The sequence below is a fragment of the Salvia splendens genome, chromosome 19, assembly GCF_004379255.2.
Source record: "Salvia splendens isolate huo1 chromosome 19, SspV2, whole genome shotgun sequence".
Classification (NCBI taxonomy): Eukaryota; Viridiplantae; Streptophyta; class Magnoliopsida; order Lamiales; family Lamiaceae; genus Salvia; species Salvia splendens.
The window spans coordinates 27142902-27161618 of record NC_056050.1 but is presented as its reverse complement, the minus strand read 5'-3'; the positions used below and the strand labels follow the sequence as shown (position 1 = coordinate 27161618).

Genomic DNA, 18717 nt, shown 5'->3' with positions numbered 1-18717 from the left:
ATATGCTACATACCTTATGTGAGCACCACTCTCGTTTGACGTATGTTTAATGTTGTTCATTTCGATTTATATATTTAGTTTGATTCTAATACATTAAAAATGTTATTGAAGTTTTTAATTTCACAAAAATCATAAAAATCAAAGCTCTATTTGCTCGTTTATTAATATATTCGAATTTATGGAGAAAATGAGCAAATCGAGTTTTGATTTTTATGAATTTTGTGAAATAAAAAATTTCAATAACATTTTTAAATGTATTAGAATCAAACTAAACATGTAAATCGAAATGAACAACATTAAACATACGTCAAACGAGAGTGGTGATCACATAAAGAGCTCACATAAGGTATGTAGCATATCATTCCTGTTTATCATAAATGGTAAGTAGATTTCACATTCTACTAATTCACTTTCCTCACATTATATTATAAAATCAATACAAAAAAGTGGACCAAATATTCAACTAACTTTTCCAACTATTTATTCTTTACATTTCTTAAAGTTCGTCCCTACATTAAATGTGACTCTTATTCTTTACATTTTTATATTAATATGAGAAAAACCGTTTTCCAAAAAAGAAAATGTGATATCTATAATGAAATAAACTAAAAAAAAGTGAGATATCTTTCATGGAATGGAGGGAGTAGTTTATTGATAAGATGTGACAATTTTAAATATCAATTGTCCTTCCATTTAATAAGAGCAATGATGCAAAGTATCTCACTTAATATTTAATGACAGACTGAAAGTATTATTTTATTGATATTCATAAATTACACTAAGAAATACTAGTACCAATCGTCCATCCATTAAGTAACAGCGGTGATGACGAAACTATAGCGTCGATGTTAAGTGACGAAGAGAAAAGTATGTATCTCACCTATGAATAGTGCAAGTGAAGTGATCGTCTTGGGCTATTGATGCCCTTACAATTACTACATCAAGAATGTGTACTTTCTTCTACCATAGCAATGGAGTCGAAAGGCCTTTGGATGCACCTTATTTTACACCTACAATACATCACAGCAACCCCAAACTCCACAATGTACACTCACAGACAGTCACACTCGATCCCCGTCTCCTTCTCCGTCTCCTGCAGCATATCAAGGTTTCCGTCCTGCTTGAATTTTACCTTTCAGTAGCACTGATTAAAGCAGAAGAAAAACCCTCTTGGCTTGTTTTGCGCGTGCGTTTTTGGGGTGTCGCAGTTGTCGTCTCTCTTGGCCATCAACGAGCTTGTGCCCGGAGACTCTGGGTGGAAGACAGCGTTCTCGGAGGCGAAGATCCGCAGCGGGATGGTGCACTCGGGAGGTGAGATCGTGGACAGATAATGCAGCAGCATGTGTGTTATCTGAGTGAAGTTGGGCCGGTCGTTCGGGTCCTCCTTCCAACATGAAGTCACGGTTAAGGCCAAATCATGTGGGAGATCCTCCGCGCTCGGCCTTGTGTTCTGATAAGGAGAAGCATGTGTTCAGTCGTGCGGTATGTAACGCGTTAACATACGAATCAATCATAGTTATGTTCGTTATCAAGAACAATCATATCATTCATGAAAAAAAATACCAGACCAAATAGGAAAACTCATCCTAAAAAGACTAGCCTGTTAGGAGAGAGAGCTCGTTCGATCACCAGTTGCCATTCACAACCAAAGTGGGACATTAGAGTTACCTTGAAAGCAGCTGCGTAGGCGGCTTGCAGGTTCGACATGCCTTCGAATGGTAGTTTGTTAAGTATGAGCTCCCACAGCACGATGGCGAAACTATACGCGTCAACCTTGTGGTTATAGTGTTTCTTTTCCCCGTCTAAGCGTCACTGTACTATAAAGCTAAAACACAAACAACACGAAAGCAACGAGTGATACTTTCAGCAAATGCGTTTAAGAGATGGAAAACCAGAAGACGGAAAGACATCGGGTAGACTACCTCTGGCGCCATCCAGCGATATGTTCCAGTCTCAGCAGTCATCATCTCTGTCAATGACTCTTCTCGTGCCAACCCAAAATCTGCAAGTTTGATGGTTTTGTGGTCCTCTGTCAAGAGCAAGTTCTCTGCGGGAAAACCAAAACCAAGATGAATCAATATGTTGGTCCACTAAATAAAACGAGCTCTCTCTCCTGATAGGATAGTCTTTTGGCTGTAGTACGAGTATTGAATGTGCAAGGTTTCGGTAAAAAACAGCTAAATGGCCTCTCGTCATTAGCAAGAATCTTCACATTCGATAGAACAGTGCAGACTATAGACGAATTAGGCAATTAGCAACACGAGACTTGAGTGAAATCAACAAACAAAATGGTAACCCAAAAGTAACCAAACATGTGTTCCAAGATTAAAGTTATGCAATTTGAAAAGCATGGCAGCAACAGAGCAGACATCAGTTTTTTCGTTGGAATATATGAGGCAAAGGATCTGAATTCGGATTTCAGCATAATAAGTCTTGTAACTCACGGAAAGGTACTGAATTATTATCATTACCGGGCTTCAAGTCGCGGTGTATGATTCCGTGAGAATGCAAGCATTCCATTGCGCGAGCTATGTCGAGGGCGAAACCAATGGCAACCCGCGTATCCAGACACCGAGGCCGTAGGTTCAGCAAATACTTCCTCAATGTCCCGCCAAGCATAAGCTCGGTTACTACGACCATAACCGGCTCCTTACAAGCTCCAATGAACTGCAAGAAAAAGCGACGCCAATGAGCCACGCTAAGGAAAACTCCAACATTATCACTACAACAACTACATAGACACTCACACACACACACACACACATGAAAGATCAACGATTTAAAATGTGTAGAATGTAAGAACATTATTTTCATAACTTTCTCCACTTATTAACTCACAAAACAATAATACATAAAATCTTGTGCCGAAAAGCAAATGCTTCACATTTAGTGGGACGGAGGGAGTATGAAACATCAACAATTTAAAATGTGTAGAACGTAAGAACATTCTTTTTGTCGGACACAATAATACGTATATTCACCAAATATTTCCTAGCTTTCTCTGATTGAACTGTGTACCGGGAATTGTTCCAGCATCAGATTGGCATGCACGCGGACATCTAAAGCAGTGTATTAAACTACAGAATGTCAACCATTCACGGAAAACAAATAGCGAAACAATTAAGTTCTCCGACCGTAGTGCTCAACACGCAATATTCACAACGAACTAGATCTATATAATTAGACAACGACACGGATTCCTAACAACCTACACAAGTCAAAGACAGAGACTACTAAAGAGGGGTAAAAACACAACCTTAACCAAGTTCTTGTGCATGACTTTGGACAGCATTGCAACTTCTCTATCGAATCTCCCCTCCCTCTTCGCAATCTCCTCCGGCGTCTCTCCTCTATGCACAATTTTGATAGCAACAATCTTGTTCTTGTATCTAAAAGAGAGTGAGCAATCACAGTTCACAACTATGAATCTTGATTTTCCAAGAGAGAGATAATGAAATCAAATAAAAACAAAGAGGGCAAGAAATCTAAGAGTCAACTCACTTTCCCTCGTAGACTTTGGCGTGGGCGCCTTCTCCAATCTTCGGACCAACCAATAGAAGCTTCGGATCCACCAACCATTTTGGGTCCAAACTAAACTCTGTCATTCCTTCATAATACCCATTCCCAGATCCCATCTCTCTCTCTCTCTCTCTCTCTCTCTCTCTCTCTCTCTCTCTCTCTCTCTTCAGATGAGCAAACTCATTTAGTCATTTATTCAAACATCTCCAAGATCGAAACTTTATCACTCCCTCAAGCACCATACGCGAATCCTTCATCAGGAATGAGAACAGAAGCTCAATAGGCAAGAGAAAACAGAGGAAAAGATGTTGGAAAGGAAAACAATTGCAAGTACAAATAATTGAAGGTGAAGTGGGGAGACTTGATCCAAGGTTCAGTTTACTTTGTTGTGTGATCTTATCCCTTTTCATTGCACAACTCAACTGAAACAGGTAAAATATCTCTTTTCATTGCTTAAAAGATTAGTGTTGATGGTGATTAACACAATTAATTATTATGATTAATGTTAATTAGCATAATTGGATGTAAGTTACTATCCAAATTATTTCTACGGAATCAGACTAGTTGATTAAATAACATGTCACACAATTTAACAACTTAAGACCCACAACACATGACCACTTCATTTACACTAACTATTCACTTTTCTTTATTTTTTATTATTTCCTACAATTTTTTCAATTATTTTTTTATTTTAATTTTTTCTTATCTAAGTACTATAATGTGTAATAATGTATATTTATACTTATATTAAATAACCATAAGTCCATAACCCACAATATTATGGATCACTACTAGTATTATTTATGATTTCATATTTATTTTTAATTATTTATTAGGAGTATTTCACTTTTATCATTCTTAAGTTTTAATTATTTCTTATTTCATGTAATGCGCAATTCATATTTCCAATTTTTCATTTCTTAATTATTTTTTTTCTTATTTGATACTTATAATTTATAATTGCATCAATTCATTGATTTATTTTGTCAATAATAAAAAATATAAACTTCAAAAAAATTTAAAAGACTATAAATTGAAATAAAAAAAATTACATAATTGAAAAAATACAAAATAAAAAAAACTATATACTACAACTTAAACAATTCACAATTTCTCTTCGAGATACGTCTTTGCATAAGGTTTTCGAACATAAACTACACTAAGCATTCTCAATCGATTTCTCATTTCCCACACTACTTGGGACCTTCCTTTCTTTTAGTAGTTGTATACTTGTCCAATTAGTGCTTTGCAATATACAGTATTTGAGTTTGTAGCTTGTAAATTCTCTTTCAACTCATAGTTGTTACTGAATGAGATTGCATATTAGACTTTATTTTTACTTTCTTGTATTTGTCTAGTGCTTTTCTTGATGATTTTTTATAGTTTCTTTTTTATGTTCTATATAAATCATTGGATCACAAAATAGATGGTCTAGAATCTATATCTATTTCATGAAGATCGGCATAAACCGCATAAAGTTAATAGAAAACATGCCTTTCTAATAGAATTTCAACACTTGGGAAATGTCATGAGATAGTAATATGCTACAAGATACAACTCAATCTTCTATACGAATAAGATTTCAATAATTAGAACCGCATCAACGCGTGACAGAAAATTTCACCTGGCCGGGCTTCATAAAGCTACTCAACGGCGCTTGTACAAACAAGGCTTTAACTCGGGCCAGTTGATATCCCTAGGTTTTTGTTTTTCCTGCAGAGGTAAAAAAACAGAAGAATGTGATTCCACTATCTGTAATCAAACTATTTAGGGACAGAGGAAGGTGACAGAAACAAACCTTTTTTTGAAAGTGAAACAGTATAAACATTTTGTTTGAGAGGTCCTGCACATAAGAAGATAACTTTGAGCAATGGCTGTGAGAGTCTTATATAATGCGAAAGTAGAAAGTGCGACAACCTTGGATTTGGAGGTGAATCCTAGTTCGCATATGGCTTTCACGAAATCATTCGGGTCTGCTCCTCCAGTGGTTGGATCGAGTCTGCTTTTCACCTCAGCTATTAAAAGCCACCCTCTGCACATGGAAAATAAAAGTTGTATTATGAAATGGATGTATAATGCGCAGAAAAAGGAAGATGAAATCGAATGCGTACTGAGGCTTTAGAACCCGATTTGCTTCCTGAATGTAACTAGGGAAGTTTGTCCCCATGAGTGAGAGGCAAAACACAGCAATATCAACAGAGGATGAGGCGAGCGGTGTCTGAAAATCAAAGTAGATGCTTTTCAGCAATAGCAAATGTAGATATCATCCAAATAAACCATATTTCAAAATACAGTGATTCTACATAATACTTAAGCTTCGGACATTTTGGCTGATGCACGAAATTGGAGGATGATTATTTTTAGTTCTTTTCCTTCTACTTACATAAACGTGGAAGAAAGAAAACAAGGAAATGTTTGGTACGTACGTTGGACATATCACATGCTATTATGGAAGGATCATTTGAGACGAGATCAAAGGAGTGAACTTTATTCTTCACACTTTTAGCAAGCCTTGCATCCCCTGAATAAGATCAAAACATAGACTTTTTAAATCAGAGATCAAAATATAAGATTCTGTATAGAATTTGAAGATTCTTACCACAACCAAAATCAGCAACAACTAGAGAAGGGCTACGATCCTTAATCCATTTTATAATGACATCATTTGGTTGTTCGGGCCAAAGTGACATTTGTGCTTGGTATCCAGAATGGTACTGGTAAAACAAGTAATTATACATGATGAGCTTCCATAAAATATACTACTAAATGGAAGGCGTAGGTAGAATATAGGCTACACATAACAGATCGCGCAGAAAGTAAAACCAAATGAGTCAAATCTGAGACATCACATTGAAATCCTCACATAGATGAAAGTAGTTGGTAAGGGAGTGCTGGACGGCGACACAACCTCTCTCTCTCTCCACACACACACACAAAAGAAGATTACTAGACGCTTAAACCATCGCATACAGCTGTGCGGGCAATTTCTATGCTCTCAAATCACAAGCCAGTTAAGAGTTGTTCGTGTGCACTGGAAAATGTTCAACAATATAACTTACAGATCCTAAGCTGCGAAGTTAAACTGCATCTCCTATTATGGCCAATTGTATTCACTTAAACCGAGCTAGCAAGTAGCAAAGTGGATAGCTTTCTATAAATCATATGAATCCAGACCTTATTTCACAATATACAGTCACCATTAGACAACATTATAATAACACCTCAAAAAAATACTACTAATTCTACAGATGTTTCATTTTTAACTGTGAATTCTACATATGTTTAATTATTAACTTCTGAAAATTAATAATTAGGAATAGAAATATTCAAGCTCAGTAGAACTCATTCACACAGCTTAATCTTACTTCACTCCAACAATCTAGGTTTTCTCATTGCAGCTTGTCACATATAGATTAAATTAAATCAAGTTAGAAAAACTAAATTACAGCTCACCACATTGAACAATGAAGGATCCTCTTTAAAATATTCCAGTGCCTCATCTCCACTGTGAAACCCCCAAAAATTAGGAACAAATTCAACTTTTATTGAAAAAAAAACAGGAATCAGATCAAACCTGCAAGTGTAAAGCTTCTCATTGATCATGCGGAAATAGCCTCCTGATAATCTAGCTTTCATCTGTCCAATCAAGACATAATTCAATTCAATTTATACATACAATATCGAACCAAAATCCATGTAATTCGGAAAATTACTAGAAACTACGAGCTCGCACCTTGTCGAGGAAAGACGACTTCGATTTCGAGCTGCTTTTAGTCGGATTAGCGACACCGGAAGGAGTGGCGGTGAATGAAGATGCATTATTTTTGGCAGCGTATTCTTTGCGGCGGTTTCCCCGCTTCCTCTTTTTGCTCCGCCGCTGCTCCTCCGTCATTTTTTTCCCACGAATTATTCTGGTTCAGTTTTGGCGGCGTGAAGATGCAGCAGTCGTAGAAGAGATGGAATCATTGGGCTTAAGGCCCAATATATATTGGCCTTGCAATTTGGGCTCATTGTAAAAATATTTAATTGAAAAATTATTAATACTCCCGTCATCACAAGTTAATTGAGATATTTCTTTTGTTTTAACAAGATTTATTAAAAGTGAGGTTAAGTGAATTAAGTGAAGAGAATAAAATACCCTCTTTGTATTCGAAATAAATTGATTCGTATTTTCATGACATCCCAGTGTGAATAACTCATTTATTTTTTATTACCAAATAATTTTTATTCTCACGTCTACTTTCTTATCTCTCAAATTAACTCACCACTCACCACTGACATCTTTCATAATTTTTATGCCAAATTATAAATATTTCACTTTAGTTGGGACACATAAAGTCGATAAAGATAGAGAAAAAATAAAATAAAATAAAAAATAACTTAATAGATAGACATTACCCTTATGAATTGATTAACTGGATGAATAGAATAATTTTATTTTGAAATATTCCCTCCATCCAAAATTAGTTGAGTTATATTTCAAATTAGTTGGGTCATTTTCGCAAAACAAAACATCTAATTTAACCATTTTTATTTATTACCTTTAAAATAAATTTCTTAATATTCGTGTTCAAAATATTCACCAAAGCAAGTAATATTTTTTTCAAAATGCGAAAAATAATCAAAATCTATATTTTTATGAAAATTGATTTTATTTGGATTATAATAAATAGTGTGGAATATGGTGGCATTATAAAAATATTGAACTCACTAATACAAGTAGATGATATATAGAATTAGTGATGCTGCAGAAATGGAAGATGTTTAATCCAACCACAGTCCGCCACTCAAAAAACCGTTACAAAACTCTTCTTACCGCTACTCTCCATTCAAGATTCATCTCTAATGAAATTGCCCACAACTTGTTCGACGAAATTCCCCACAGGACTCTGCATGCCAATAACCGCATCCTCAAAAGCTACTGCAGAGACAAAAGGTACAAAGAAGCGCTGTCTCTGTTTTCCCGCCTCTCCTCATCGGAAAAACCCGATCTTTACTCGATTCCCACAGCTCTCAAGGCGTGCGCCGCGCTAAAAGCGCTCGGCTTTGGGAAGGCGATACACAGCTTTTCCAAGAAGGATGGTCAAATCGGCAGCAACTTGTTTGTGGGGTCGGCTTTGATAGACATGTACGCGAAATGTGGAGCGATGGATGAGTCATTGCGCGTGTTTGAGGAGTATCCTGAGCCGGATACGGTCTTGTGGACCACGGTTGTCACGGGGTTTGAGCACAACGGGCGGAGTTTGGATGCGTTGGGGTTTTTTTCTCGAATGTCGATGGCGGAAGGTGTTGTGATTGATCCGGTTGCTCTTGTTAGTGTTGTGTCTGCTTGTGTCCAGTTGTTGGAGTTGAAGGTGGGGAGGAGTGTCCATGGTTATGTGATTAGGATGGGATTGGGAAACGGCTTACCTTTGTCGAACGCGTTGCTGAATTTGTATGGAAAGACAGGTTTGGTTAATTATGCATCGAGATTGTTTGAGGGAATGGAGGAGAAGGATGTGATTTCGTGGGGTTCGATGATTGCTTGCTATGCTCATCACGGTGGTGCGAAAGAAGCGCTTGCTCTTTTCAAAGATATGATCTTTAGAGGAATCGAGGCGAATGCAGTTGCTTTGATCAGTGTTTTGCAAGCGTGTGAAGCTGCGTGTAGTTTAGACGAGGGGAAAAGGATACACGAACTTGCTGCAAGAAGCGGATTGGATGCGGATGTTTTAGTCTCCACAGCTCTGATTGCTATGTACATGAGCTGCTCTGCCCCAGATGAAGCGGCTGAGGTGTTCAAACGAATGCCTGAGAAAGACGCGGTCTCATTCTCAGCAATGCTGCGCGGATGTGTTGAAAATGAGAGGGCGTGGGAGTCTATTGGAGTTCTACGCGCTATGTTGGCTAGTGATTTTCGGCCGGATGCTTATGACTTGGTTAAAATCTTGACTGCTTGCTCAGAGCTAGGCGTTCTTCAGCAGACGAGGTGCTTCCATGGTTTTGTGATCAAGGGTGGGTTAGGCGATGATTCGTTTGTCTCTGCTTCGCTCGTGGAATGCTATGCGAAATGCGGTAGTTTGGAATGTGCTACCTCGATTTTCGGGTGTGTAAAGGATAGAGATGTTGTTGTGTGGAGCTCTATGCTAGCAGCATTTGGGATTCATGGGAAAGGAAGGGAGGCGTTGGCTTTGTTCGATGAGATGGTGAAGAATTCGGGTGTTAGGCCGAATGAGGTGTCGTTCGTCTCCATTCTGTCGGCTTGTAGTCATGCTGGTTTAGTTCGAGAGGGCATTGAGATGTTCGATTTGATGGTGAATGGCTACAAACTAGCACCAAACTCGAAGCATTATGGGATAGTGGTCGACCTCCTTGGCCGCGTGGGGGAGGTAGAGAAAGCCATGGGATTCGTCAATGGGATGGCGGATGGTGGTGATCCGAGCGTGTGGGGTGCGTTGCTTGGCTCGTGTAGAGTTCATCGGGACAACGAGATAGCAGAGATTGCGGGGAGGAAACTGGTTGAGTTGGATGGTTGTGATGCTGGTTATTATGTTTTGTTGTCGAATGTGTATGCCGTTGATGAGAAGTGGAGAGAAGTTGCTCGGGTTCGAGGATTGGTCGAGAAGAAGAAGAAGAAGAAGAAGAAGATGAAGAAGGTGTCGGGTAGAATCGTGGTTGTAGTAGGAGATCAAGTGTGTAGTTTTGTAGCAAATGATAGATATTGTCAACAATCCAACCATATCTTTGATTTGTAAGTGTAGAGTGTAGCTTCTTCTTTTTCTAGATTGTTTTGTAGGAATGTAACAAGTGCAAACTCTAAATATCGTACAAACTCTAAACTATAATCTAGACCGTTAGAAAATGTCAACAGATCACAAAATAGTAGCAACAGAAAATGTCAATATAGTGTCAACGGTCGATGTTGTGTTGACATTTTCTGTTGCTACTATTTTGTCATATGTTAATATTTTTTAACTGTACAGATCATAGTTTGAAGTTTATACAGTATATGGGTTTGCATTTTATCACTACCCTTATTTTATATGTGTTGAAAGATCATCAATGTTGTCATTCTTGAATTTTTTTTCCATATATATATATATATATATATATATATATATTTAGTTGTGATTTTGATTTCATGAATGCACATTTTTGGTGTTTTTACCTTTATTTTATTTATAATCCATCTATGTGTTTGCGAATAATTGTCTCATATTGATTACTCCTTCCAACCATTATTTAAAGAGCCCTTTTACCATTTTAGTTTGTCCACGATTTATATAACCATTTACTTTATTCCACTTTTAGCATGTGTTATCAATGAATTTCTTATGAATAGAAAATAAGTACAAATATTAATTTAACAAAAATATAAGGAGAACAACAAGAAGTCGTCGGACCTCTCAATAAAAGCATCATTGTTAATGATTAGATATGAGAACTCATTCCAAGATACTAGCATATCAAAAGAGATTAGTGCAGAGAGACGTATAGAGAGTTGATTTTGAGGGAAGGGGCGATGCCGGGGTTGTTGCTTAGGGCATGAATAACCCCGTCCCCATTTCTGGCCCCAAGTCCCCTCCACGTCATCATTCCTCTACAATTGCGGCCCAGGCCCCGACTGCTCTAACCCTGCAGGCCGCAACTCCGGACGCAATTAATAAATGACACTATTCACAGCTCCAACATATTTAACTCGTAAACGCAATTCGTTGAACAATTGAAACTGGGAAATGCATTGTTCGTTAGAAAATTAACATTACATTACTAGACGGAGCAAATTTAAATTACTAGAAACCCGAGCCACGACTACTACTTCTTCATTTGGGCGCGAAGGTAGGCGATCATCTCACGGTGCAACTCGAGCTCGTCGTCCGACATCTTCGTTGTATCCCTCGCTGTCAACTCCGTCAGCTGGCTCATCCGCCATGTAATATTCATCTCCGACAAAGTGTCGGACATCTTATCCAGAGACGGATTGATCGGCGGTGGCACCATGGCAGGGTTGCTCGCAGTTGCCTTCCCCTTTGCTTTCCTCTTTGTCGCTTTTGTTCCCATCGGGCGGCTCTGAATGCTAGGAGAGGAGCCGAAGACGTCGTCGTCCGTCACGTTGAGGTCGATCGTCAGACCTCCTTCGCTCGAAGAGTAGTTTCCGGAGGCGGAAACTTTGGTTCTCTTCGCCGCCCCAGTTGCCGTCGGCTCGGCACCACTGGTGTACTTCGGGCTCTTCTCGACGAGCTTCCAAACGTCGAAGTACTTGAAGGCCTTCTTCCCGTCAGCGAAGAACGCCTCCTTCGACGAACGCCTTCTCGACGAGGCCGCCTCGCTGTGCCCGCTTGGCCACATCCGGACTACGTTGGCCCACTTTCCGTTCCACTTGCTCATATCCGCCTGGACCCAGCCCCAATGCTTGTGCAGCTTCACGTAGCTACGCTCGATCGACCCTTTAGGACGGCCAGCGTTATACTTCTGAGCAATCCTGTGACACCCGTGACCCAAATCATACATCATATTGCATAATTTTATATTTTATTATAATTACATGACATATATTTTTATTATAATTATAGAGATTGAGTAGGTTGCTATATAATATTGCATTTAGTAAATTATGTAAAAGTAATATAATTGTACATGCACATATATAAGTATGTGTGTGTATGTGTTAGTGCAACCTTAGTGATCTTCTTTAATATTATATAGATAATTTCTTTTTTTACTATATATATTTTACGTGCATATGAGGTACGCCAATGTAAGAAAATTGTTAGTGATAAAACATTGGCCGCCATAGTATATTAATAAATATATGTGTATAAAATGGGATAATACGTGGGAGTTGGAGAACTATGCATGCATTATTTTTTTTATTAGCTGGACTAATTTAAACCTAGTGACTAAGCTTTTTGAGGACACCTCCTATACTAGAGAGTATAGTTGAAGAAATAGGATAAAAAAATAAGGAAGGAGAAGGAGTCGGGAGAGTATATGATCTAGAAAAAAATACATAGTGGGAGCTCATGTAGTTATTAGGACCGAGGGTTGTGAATTAGGAGACAGAATATGAGGCTCGGTTAGACTATGATGTCATAATCAGGTGTGTATAAATCACACTTTTAGTTTTACATGTGTTATGTGATTGATTGTTATATGTTGAATGAGAGTGAATTATTGGATTATATGGTGTGAAATTGATATGATTATGAATTATTTGATTTTGATGGTCGAATATGATATGAATATTTGATTGCTGAAATGGACATGTTTGTTTAGATATATTGGATAATTTGATGGAATATGATATGGATATGTTATTGGTGCAAATGATGTGTTCATGATACCGATTATGTGAATCATTGGATTAAAGAGGATCTGTGACGGTTTTGCCCTGGATCTGAAATCACAGTGGGACCTTCGGGTCAAATCACATTGGGACCTTCGGGTCAATCATATTGGGACCTTCGGGTCAAACATATTGGGACCTTCGGGTCAAATCACAGTGGGACCTTCGGGTCAAATCATAATGGGACCTACGGGTCAATCATATTGGAAATCTCGGGCAGATACCAGGCTTGACTGTTACAGACTAATAAACTGAATAGAGTGGCATATGCATATGAATATGAAATGGTTTGTTTTTAAATTATGTTATATATATTGTTTCTGATTATATGTATTGATAAAAGAATATGTTTGATGTTTGTATCATGTGAGATTAAAGGTGGAAATTTATATACACTGAGTTGTGGCTCATTAAAACCACTAAATTTTTCAGGAATAAGATAGCAGTAAGTTTTGACTGACATGGGTCATAGGAACTCCACGTGTTATCAGGTTCGGCGGCTAACGCATATTGGCAACCTTCTCCTCCTCATCATTTTGCATGTAGATAAATGTATAGTATATAGAGTGATGAGAGGGTTCCACTACTGTATAGAATGTTTTGAAATATGTATCGGATAAGTGTTGGTTTGAACTTATATAATATGGATGTTCTATGAATTAGACACGTGTATTGATTGCTTTTATGATAAGGGATTTATTTATTATAAGAGTATACGTCAGAGGGGTTGAGGTGTGACAAATCCGCTCCCAGAAAGCCTTGCCGGTCTGCTGGTTGCCGATGATAGGATCCTCGGCGACGTCGATGTAGTTCCTCGCAAGCCACATTGTCTCTTGCGGACCGTACTTCTTCGGCCCATCCTCCTCGCCGACCTTCTCCTTGCCCCGCTCTTGAGCGGGCTCCATCTCGCTGATCTCGAATTCATCGGTGTTGACCGGCGATGTTACATCAACGTTGCTACCGACTCCCGGACCAGGCTGTGGCTGCAATAGTTGCGACCCCGGTATGTACCAATTGTTCAAGTTAACGAACTCCTCCATCTCACGTTCATCGCTGTTGAACCAATCCATTGACGCTGAAATAAAGGGTATAATATAGATTGAAATGGAATGCACGTAAGATTGATGCACAAATGGAATGCTCGTATTTATAGACACAAAATCAAAAAAAATAAATAAATAAATTGGACTTGCGTCCCGGCCCGAGAGCGTGTAACGCTGGGTCGGGACTCGCGGATACGGCCCGTCCCCCGAATAACGCCGTCCCAGGCCGGGATCGTGGCACGGGGACCGGCCCAGGCCGTGCCGCCTCCTCCTCCAACGCGCGGGACGGGCCGGGACTCGCGATTTGCAGCCCGGCCCTCCGCGTTATTCATGCTTTTAGAGACCAAGATGATGACAAGGACGGATCCTTGTCGTCTTCGATGGGAAAGCATTCCAAGAATGCGGTATTAAAGAGATAGAGGCATATTGATAGAATGATAAGAGGAAGAAGTTTAGATTTTTCACTTTTTTCACTTTTTTCACTTTTTTTAGTTGCCATTGAGCATGAATTTATTTTTGTTTGTTGAATTACTCTGAGAATCACTTTAGGTTGTGATTTATAAATTACTTTACATTATTTAAAACCATAATATTATTATAAAATACTAGTAGTAAATTATAATGACCAAATTTAATTGGTTAAACAGTTCAAATGATAAAAATCTCAACACCCTTCACTTATTAATTGTTGACTTTATTGGAGTATTAAGTTTTCAATTTGATAAAATTGAAAAAAATGATGTGAGATTGAAGATTTTATAGAAATAAAAAGGAAAAAATACCACCTCCATCCCCTAATAGTTTTGGACGGATAGTGGAGGAACAAAATTGATAAAGTTTGAGAAATATAAAGAAAAAGTGATTGATTTCATTCTAGCCTCAAAATTGATCAATAAAGAAACTACCAAGTGAAGGACAGACAAAAACAGCCATAACAACAAACCTAACAACTACAGTTTCAAATGAAAAACAAGAGTAATCCAAGATGAAAGATTATCATATAAAAACGTAGTAAAACTGATAGGAATGAGTTGCTTCTTGCCCATAAAAATAATCAGATCTTGAAAAACCAGCTAATACAAGAAGATGAGTGACATTCACATTCCACCAAAGAGCATACAAACATTCTAGGAGATAGTTTAGCCCTACAACTTGTATACCTACCTCCCATAGGGATGGTACCTTCCACTCCCACCACCACCACCACCACCACCGGCGCCATATCCTCCTCTGTGTCCATAAACAGAACCTCCACGCCCGCTTCCATAGCTATCGCCATAGCCAGCATCATAACCACCGCCATACCCAGCACCACCATACCCTGCATACCGATCCGCTGGCCCCCCATACTCACTGCCTACATCATACCCTCGGCCAAAACCACCCCCAAAATGGCTCGAGTATCCTAGGGGAGATTCCATTCTTAAACCTGCTCCATAACCAGGAACGCCATATCTACCGTAGGCATGGAATTCGGGTCCCCCACCATATCCACCATACTCGCTGGCTCTACTTCCATAGACTCCTCCACTGGATCTATAAGAACTGCCACCGAAACCACCACCCCCATAACCACCATCATATCCACCATAGGTTTCCCGGTGGCCTCCGCCGAATGGGGTTCTAGAATTACTTGGGCGCCTGGATGGCGGTGGTGCCAAGCTTGTCTTCTTGGGTTCCGCCTTCTTGATTTCCACCTACATATAATGGTAAGAGTTATCAAAACAATGTTGGTTAAAGATAATAAAAGACCAAGCTCAAAAACTTCCCACTCTTCTATAGAGAAAGACAGCTAGCATATTCTATGCATGAATCACTATGAAGATGATAGTTGTGGAGTTACTGATTAACTATTCGTTATTTGTTTCAGCTAGGAGTCACTTAATTGTAGGTTTATCTGAGTCGGTGTTTATCATTAGGGTTTTATTATTTATAGTTCCTCAACAAGTGAAAATGGTGCCTTCTTGTCTTGGGATTTCCTTTCAGTTCGATTAATTTTTCTAGGTTTCTTTCTGTTCTCATTACCTTTACTCTATCAGGAGGTGAGGGAAAGAAACTGGCACTATAGACAGCCTATTCATGATTAAAAGGGAGGATATGTCCATCTATTATGAGCTGATGATGATGTCTAGATATAATAGATAAAAAAAATTACTTTCTTTCTGGACGAAAATAGATCCAGAAACAACCAAAATGCACCAGCTAAACCTCTGTGCTTTGACTCGAAACTATAGCAGTAAAAAATATTATTGCCACTTTCCAGTAAGCATAATATGACACTAACAATATTCACATATCTCGATAAAGAATAAAAATAGTGGTATAAATAAAATTAAATTCTTCAATAATATAGCTCAGGCACTTACTTGAGTCCCAGAAAAATCAAGTCTGTTCCCCTTTGCTAAGAGATCATCCACACTCTGATCAGATTCAAATGTGATAAATCCAAATCCACGAGATCGACCAGTAGAATGATCTCTCATAATCTGTTGCTCCTTTACCTCTCCATAATTCGAAAAAAAATCCCTGAATTCATCTGGCACACAAACAAAATCACCATTCACTAACAATTCCACCTACAAGCTCCAATCAGTCCAAGAAGAACAAACTCTAAAAACAACATTTCAAATTACCATCATCCACAGTAGTCGGGATGCCACCTATGAAAATCTTCTTAGTCTTGAAATCTTTAGAATTCGCTCCTCTTGGTATAGTTCTCTTTATCTCCACCTATACAAAGTTAACATGAAATGAGCTCCAAGTAATCATAAAACTAATTACACTACCATTTTTCAAAAAATCAGTATGCCTACTTGCTTTCCATTAATAATGTGAGTTTCCTCGATGACCCTATCGACTACAGAAGAATCAGCGTAGGTCACAAACCCAAACCCCCGGGGCTGCCCTGTGCTCCTATCCTTCATTATGACCGAATCCGTAATCTCCCCATATTTACCAAAGTACTTGATAAATTGATCTGGAACATAAATCCATATAATAAGAGCAGGAATATTAACACGAAGAGCTCCCAAAAATTTTAAAGGGATAAAAATGAAGAGGAAATCCATAAACACAACAAAACTCCTCTTCCAAATAAATGAATTCAATGATTATAACTAAATAGCTTCCTTCTATGATTCAAGAAGACAAAGTAAGAGCAAGAACATAAACATAACTCTCTCTTCCCAATTTTAAGGGATAAAAACGAAAAGGAAATCAACAAACAAAGTAAACTTCCTCTTCCAAACACGAAAATCTCTCACTTCACACGGTGATTTCAATTTCAAACTAACTGAGTTCCATGGTTCAAACAAAGAAAACATTGAGAAACAGTGTAAACGCAATTACCAGAAGTAGTTTCTCGAGCAAGACCTCCGATGAAAATTTTACTGCATCACAAAAACACAAAATTAGAAGCTCATTTCACAAAATGAGCAAAGCAAAAACAGTATAACAGCTACAGTAAACTTAATCTACCCAGGGCTAGCTCCATCGCCGGTGTGCGGATGAGAATTCTCGGAATTGACGTTTTCAGGCGTCCTCGGAACGTCGTCGTCCTGATTATCCGGCCTAGGGTCGGATTCTGTAAAATTTCGATTGTCTTCCATGTGAATTGGGTGCGTATGGATTCTGTGGCGGTGGACGGTGGCGCTATCGGTTGGAATGCGGCTGTGGTTGCCGATTGGTCTACGAAGCTCTCGTGATTTTGTCGGCGGTTGTGAACTTATCAGTATCTGTAAACCCTATCACGGTTAATCTTGGCCGTCGGATTTTGGCTTGTTGATTTGGTCGGTTCTGATTGGTTGGTATTGATTTTGAATTCAAATTAGGAAATTAGAGTAAAAATCAGTGAGTTAAGTGAGGTGGAATTTGATAGTATTATACACATATTTAGAAATTACATAAATGTAAATTTTCAAAACAATTCGTTACATATAAAATATGTTATAAACTATTGCTTGTATGATTTCTAATAGTAATTTGTTTGCACTTCACACTCAATACTTAAAAACGAATTGTAAGTCTATTAATTCCCTCTTTGATGAATGAGGTTCGGTTTGCAAGATTGTATCCCGAGATTAAATATGTAGTGTGTTTGGTTTATGAGATAACTCAATCCTAGATGCATAATTATGGAATAATTAGTCATAGTTAACCCGTTATGACTAAAATAATCAATTTAACCCTATATTATATCTTGAAATTAATTTATCTAGGAAACCGAACACCGCCGACAATTTTATCTCAAGTAATGCTTGGAATCCCCCTACAAGTATATTCGTGGTTTAAGTTATACTCGCCCGCAGGGACGTAGCGCAGTTGGCAACGGAGGGACAGATCTTGCTGCAATAGTTTAAGTTATACTCCTTTGAAGTAGTAGAAATCAAAGATTCCATGTTATGTTCAAAATTGTAACTTCTTTTTGTGTTTCGGATTTTCTATTATTTTTCGTTTTCCCCATTTTTATTTTGAGACAAACCATTGATAAAAGTTGCGAATCAATAAAATTGATATGGTAGCTCAAATTCAATCCACTTTGAAGTGTTTCAGTTTCAAAAGTGGAACCACGTTTACAACTAATGGCATTATTGAGTATTATAAATGTCAGTAATGTTGAAAGAATTTGGGTTAAAAAAAGTTATTGTCAACTTCCACTAGATGTCACGGTTCCAATTCAAAATAAATTTGAACTATAAACATTCCACAAGTAAATTTACGATTTCAGTTTTTGAATCATGAATCGACAAATCTATTTCATCTACATTTTATTTTAAATCTGTTTTAATTAATTTTCCACATTTTATCGACAAATCCATTTTAAACGGG

At 38.1% G+C, this 18717-nt stretch overlaps 3 protein-coding genes and 1 pseudogene across 3 annotated transcripts; 1 reads left to right on the top strand and 3 right to left on the bottom strand.

Annotated features, from left to right (window-relative positions):
* Nucleotides 1-730: 730 nt before the first annotated feature.
* LOC121778570 lies at nt 731-4458 on the bottom strand (annotated as a pseudogene).
* Nucleotides 4459-5000: 542 nt separating this feature from the next.
* On the bottom strand, nt 5001-7459 carry LOC121778313 (ribosomal RNA-processing protein 8-like). Its single transcript, XM_042175642.1, has 9 exons — nt 7256-7459; nt 7097-7158; nt 6976-7027; nt 6122-6236; nt 5949-6043; nt 5634-5740; nt 5440-5554; nt 5321-5365; nt 5001-5235 (listed from the first exon to the last, which is right to left on the bottom strand). The coding sequence occupies exons 1-9, from the start codon at nt 7412-7414 to the stop codon at nt 5170-5172; spliced, it is 816 nt and encodes a 271-aa protein (XP_042031576.1). The 5' UTR covers nt 7415-7459; the 3' UTR covers nt 5001-5169.
* Nucleotides 7460-8251: 792 nt separating this feature from the next.
* On the top strand, nt 8252-10364 carry LOC121778685 (putative pentatricopeptide repeat-containing protein At3g01580). The gene has a single exon (XM_042176078.1). It carries the CDS (start codon nt 8265-8267, stop codon nt 10254-10256), a length of 1992 nt encoding a protein of 663 aa, XP_042032012.1. The 5' UTR covers nt 8252-8264; the 3' UTR covers nt 10257-10364.
* A 4502-nt stretch (nt 10365-14866) lies between these two features.
* LOC121780228 (heterogeneous nuclear ribonucleoprotein 1-like) lies at nt 14867-17606 on the bottom strand. The gene is made up of 6 exons (XM_042177765.1): nt 17368-17606; nt 17239-17279; nt 16704-16867; nt 16524-16620; nt 16257-16426; nt 14867-15587 (listed from the first exon to the last, which is right to left on the bottom strand). The coding sequence occupies exons 1-6, from the start codon at nt 17496-17498 to the stop codon at nt 15051-15053; spliced, it is 1140 nt and encodes a 379-aa protein (XP_042033699.1). The 5' UTR covers nt 17499-17606; the 3' UTR covers nt 14867-15050.
* Between the last annotated feature and the right edge of the window lie 1111 nt (nt 17607-18717).

Excerpts from the sequence above, each read along its gene's own strand:
- LOC121778685 (XM_042176078.1), top strand. The coding sequence starts at position 8,265 with ATGCTGCAGAAATGGAAGATGTTTAATCCAACCACAGTCCGCCACTCA.
- LOC121778313 (XM_042175642.1), bottom strand. The coding sequence starts at position 7,414 with ATGACGGAGGAGCAGCGGCGGAGCAAAAAGAGGAAGCGGGGAAACCGC. Across the intron at positions 7,159-7,255 it reads AGTCGTCTTTCCTCGACAAG|ATGAAAGCTAGATTATCAGG; the intron begins GTGCGAGCTCGT and ends TTGATTGGACAG. Across the intron at positions 6,237-6,975 it reads ATCCTTCATTGTTCAATGTG|TACCATTCTGGATACCAAGC; the intron begins GTGAGCTGTAAT and ends TTGTTTTACCAG.
- LOC121780228 (XM_042177765.1), bottom strand. The coding sequence starts at position 17,498 with ATGGAAGACAATCGAAATTTTACAGAATCCGACCCTAGGCCGGATAAT. Across the intron at positions 16,868-17,238 it reads TGCTCGAGAAACTACTTCTG|ATCAATTTATCAAGTACTTT; the intron begins GTAATTGCGTTT and ends TTTATGTTCCAG. Across the intron at positions 15,588-16,256 it reads TTGATTTTTCTGGGACTCAA|GTGGAAATCAAGAAGGCGGA; the intron begins GTAAGTGCCTGA and ends CATTATATGTAG.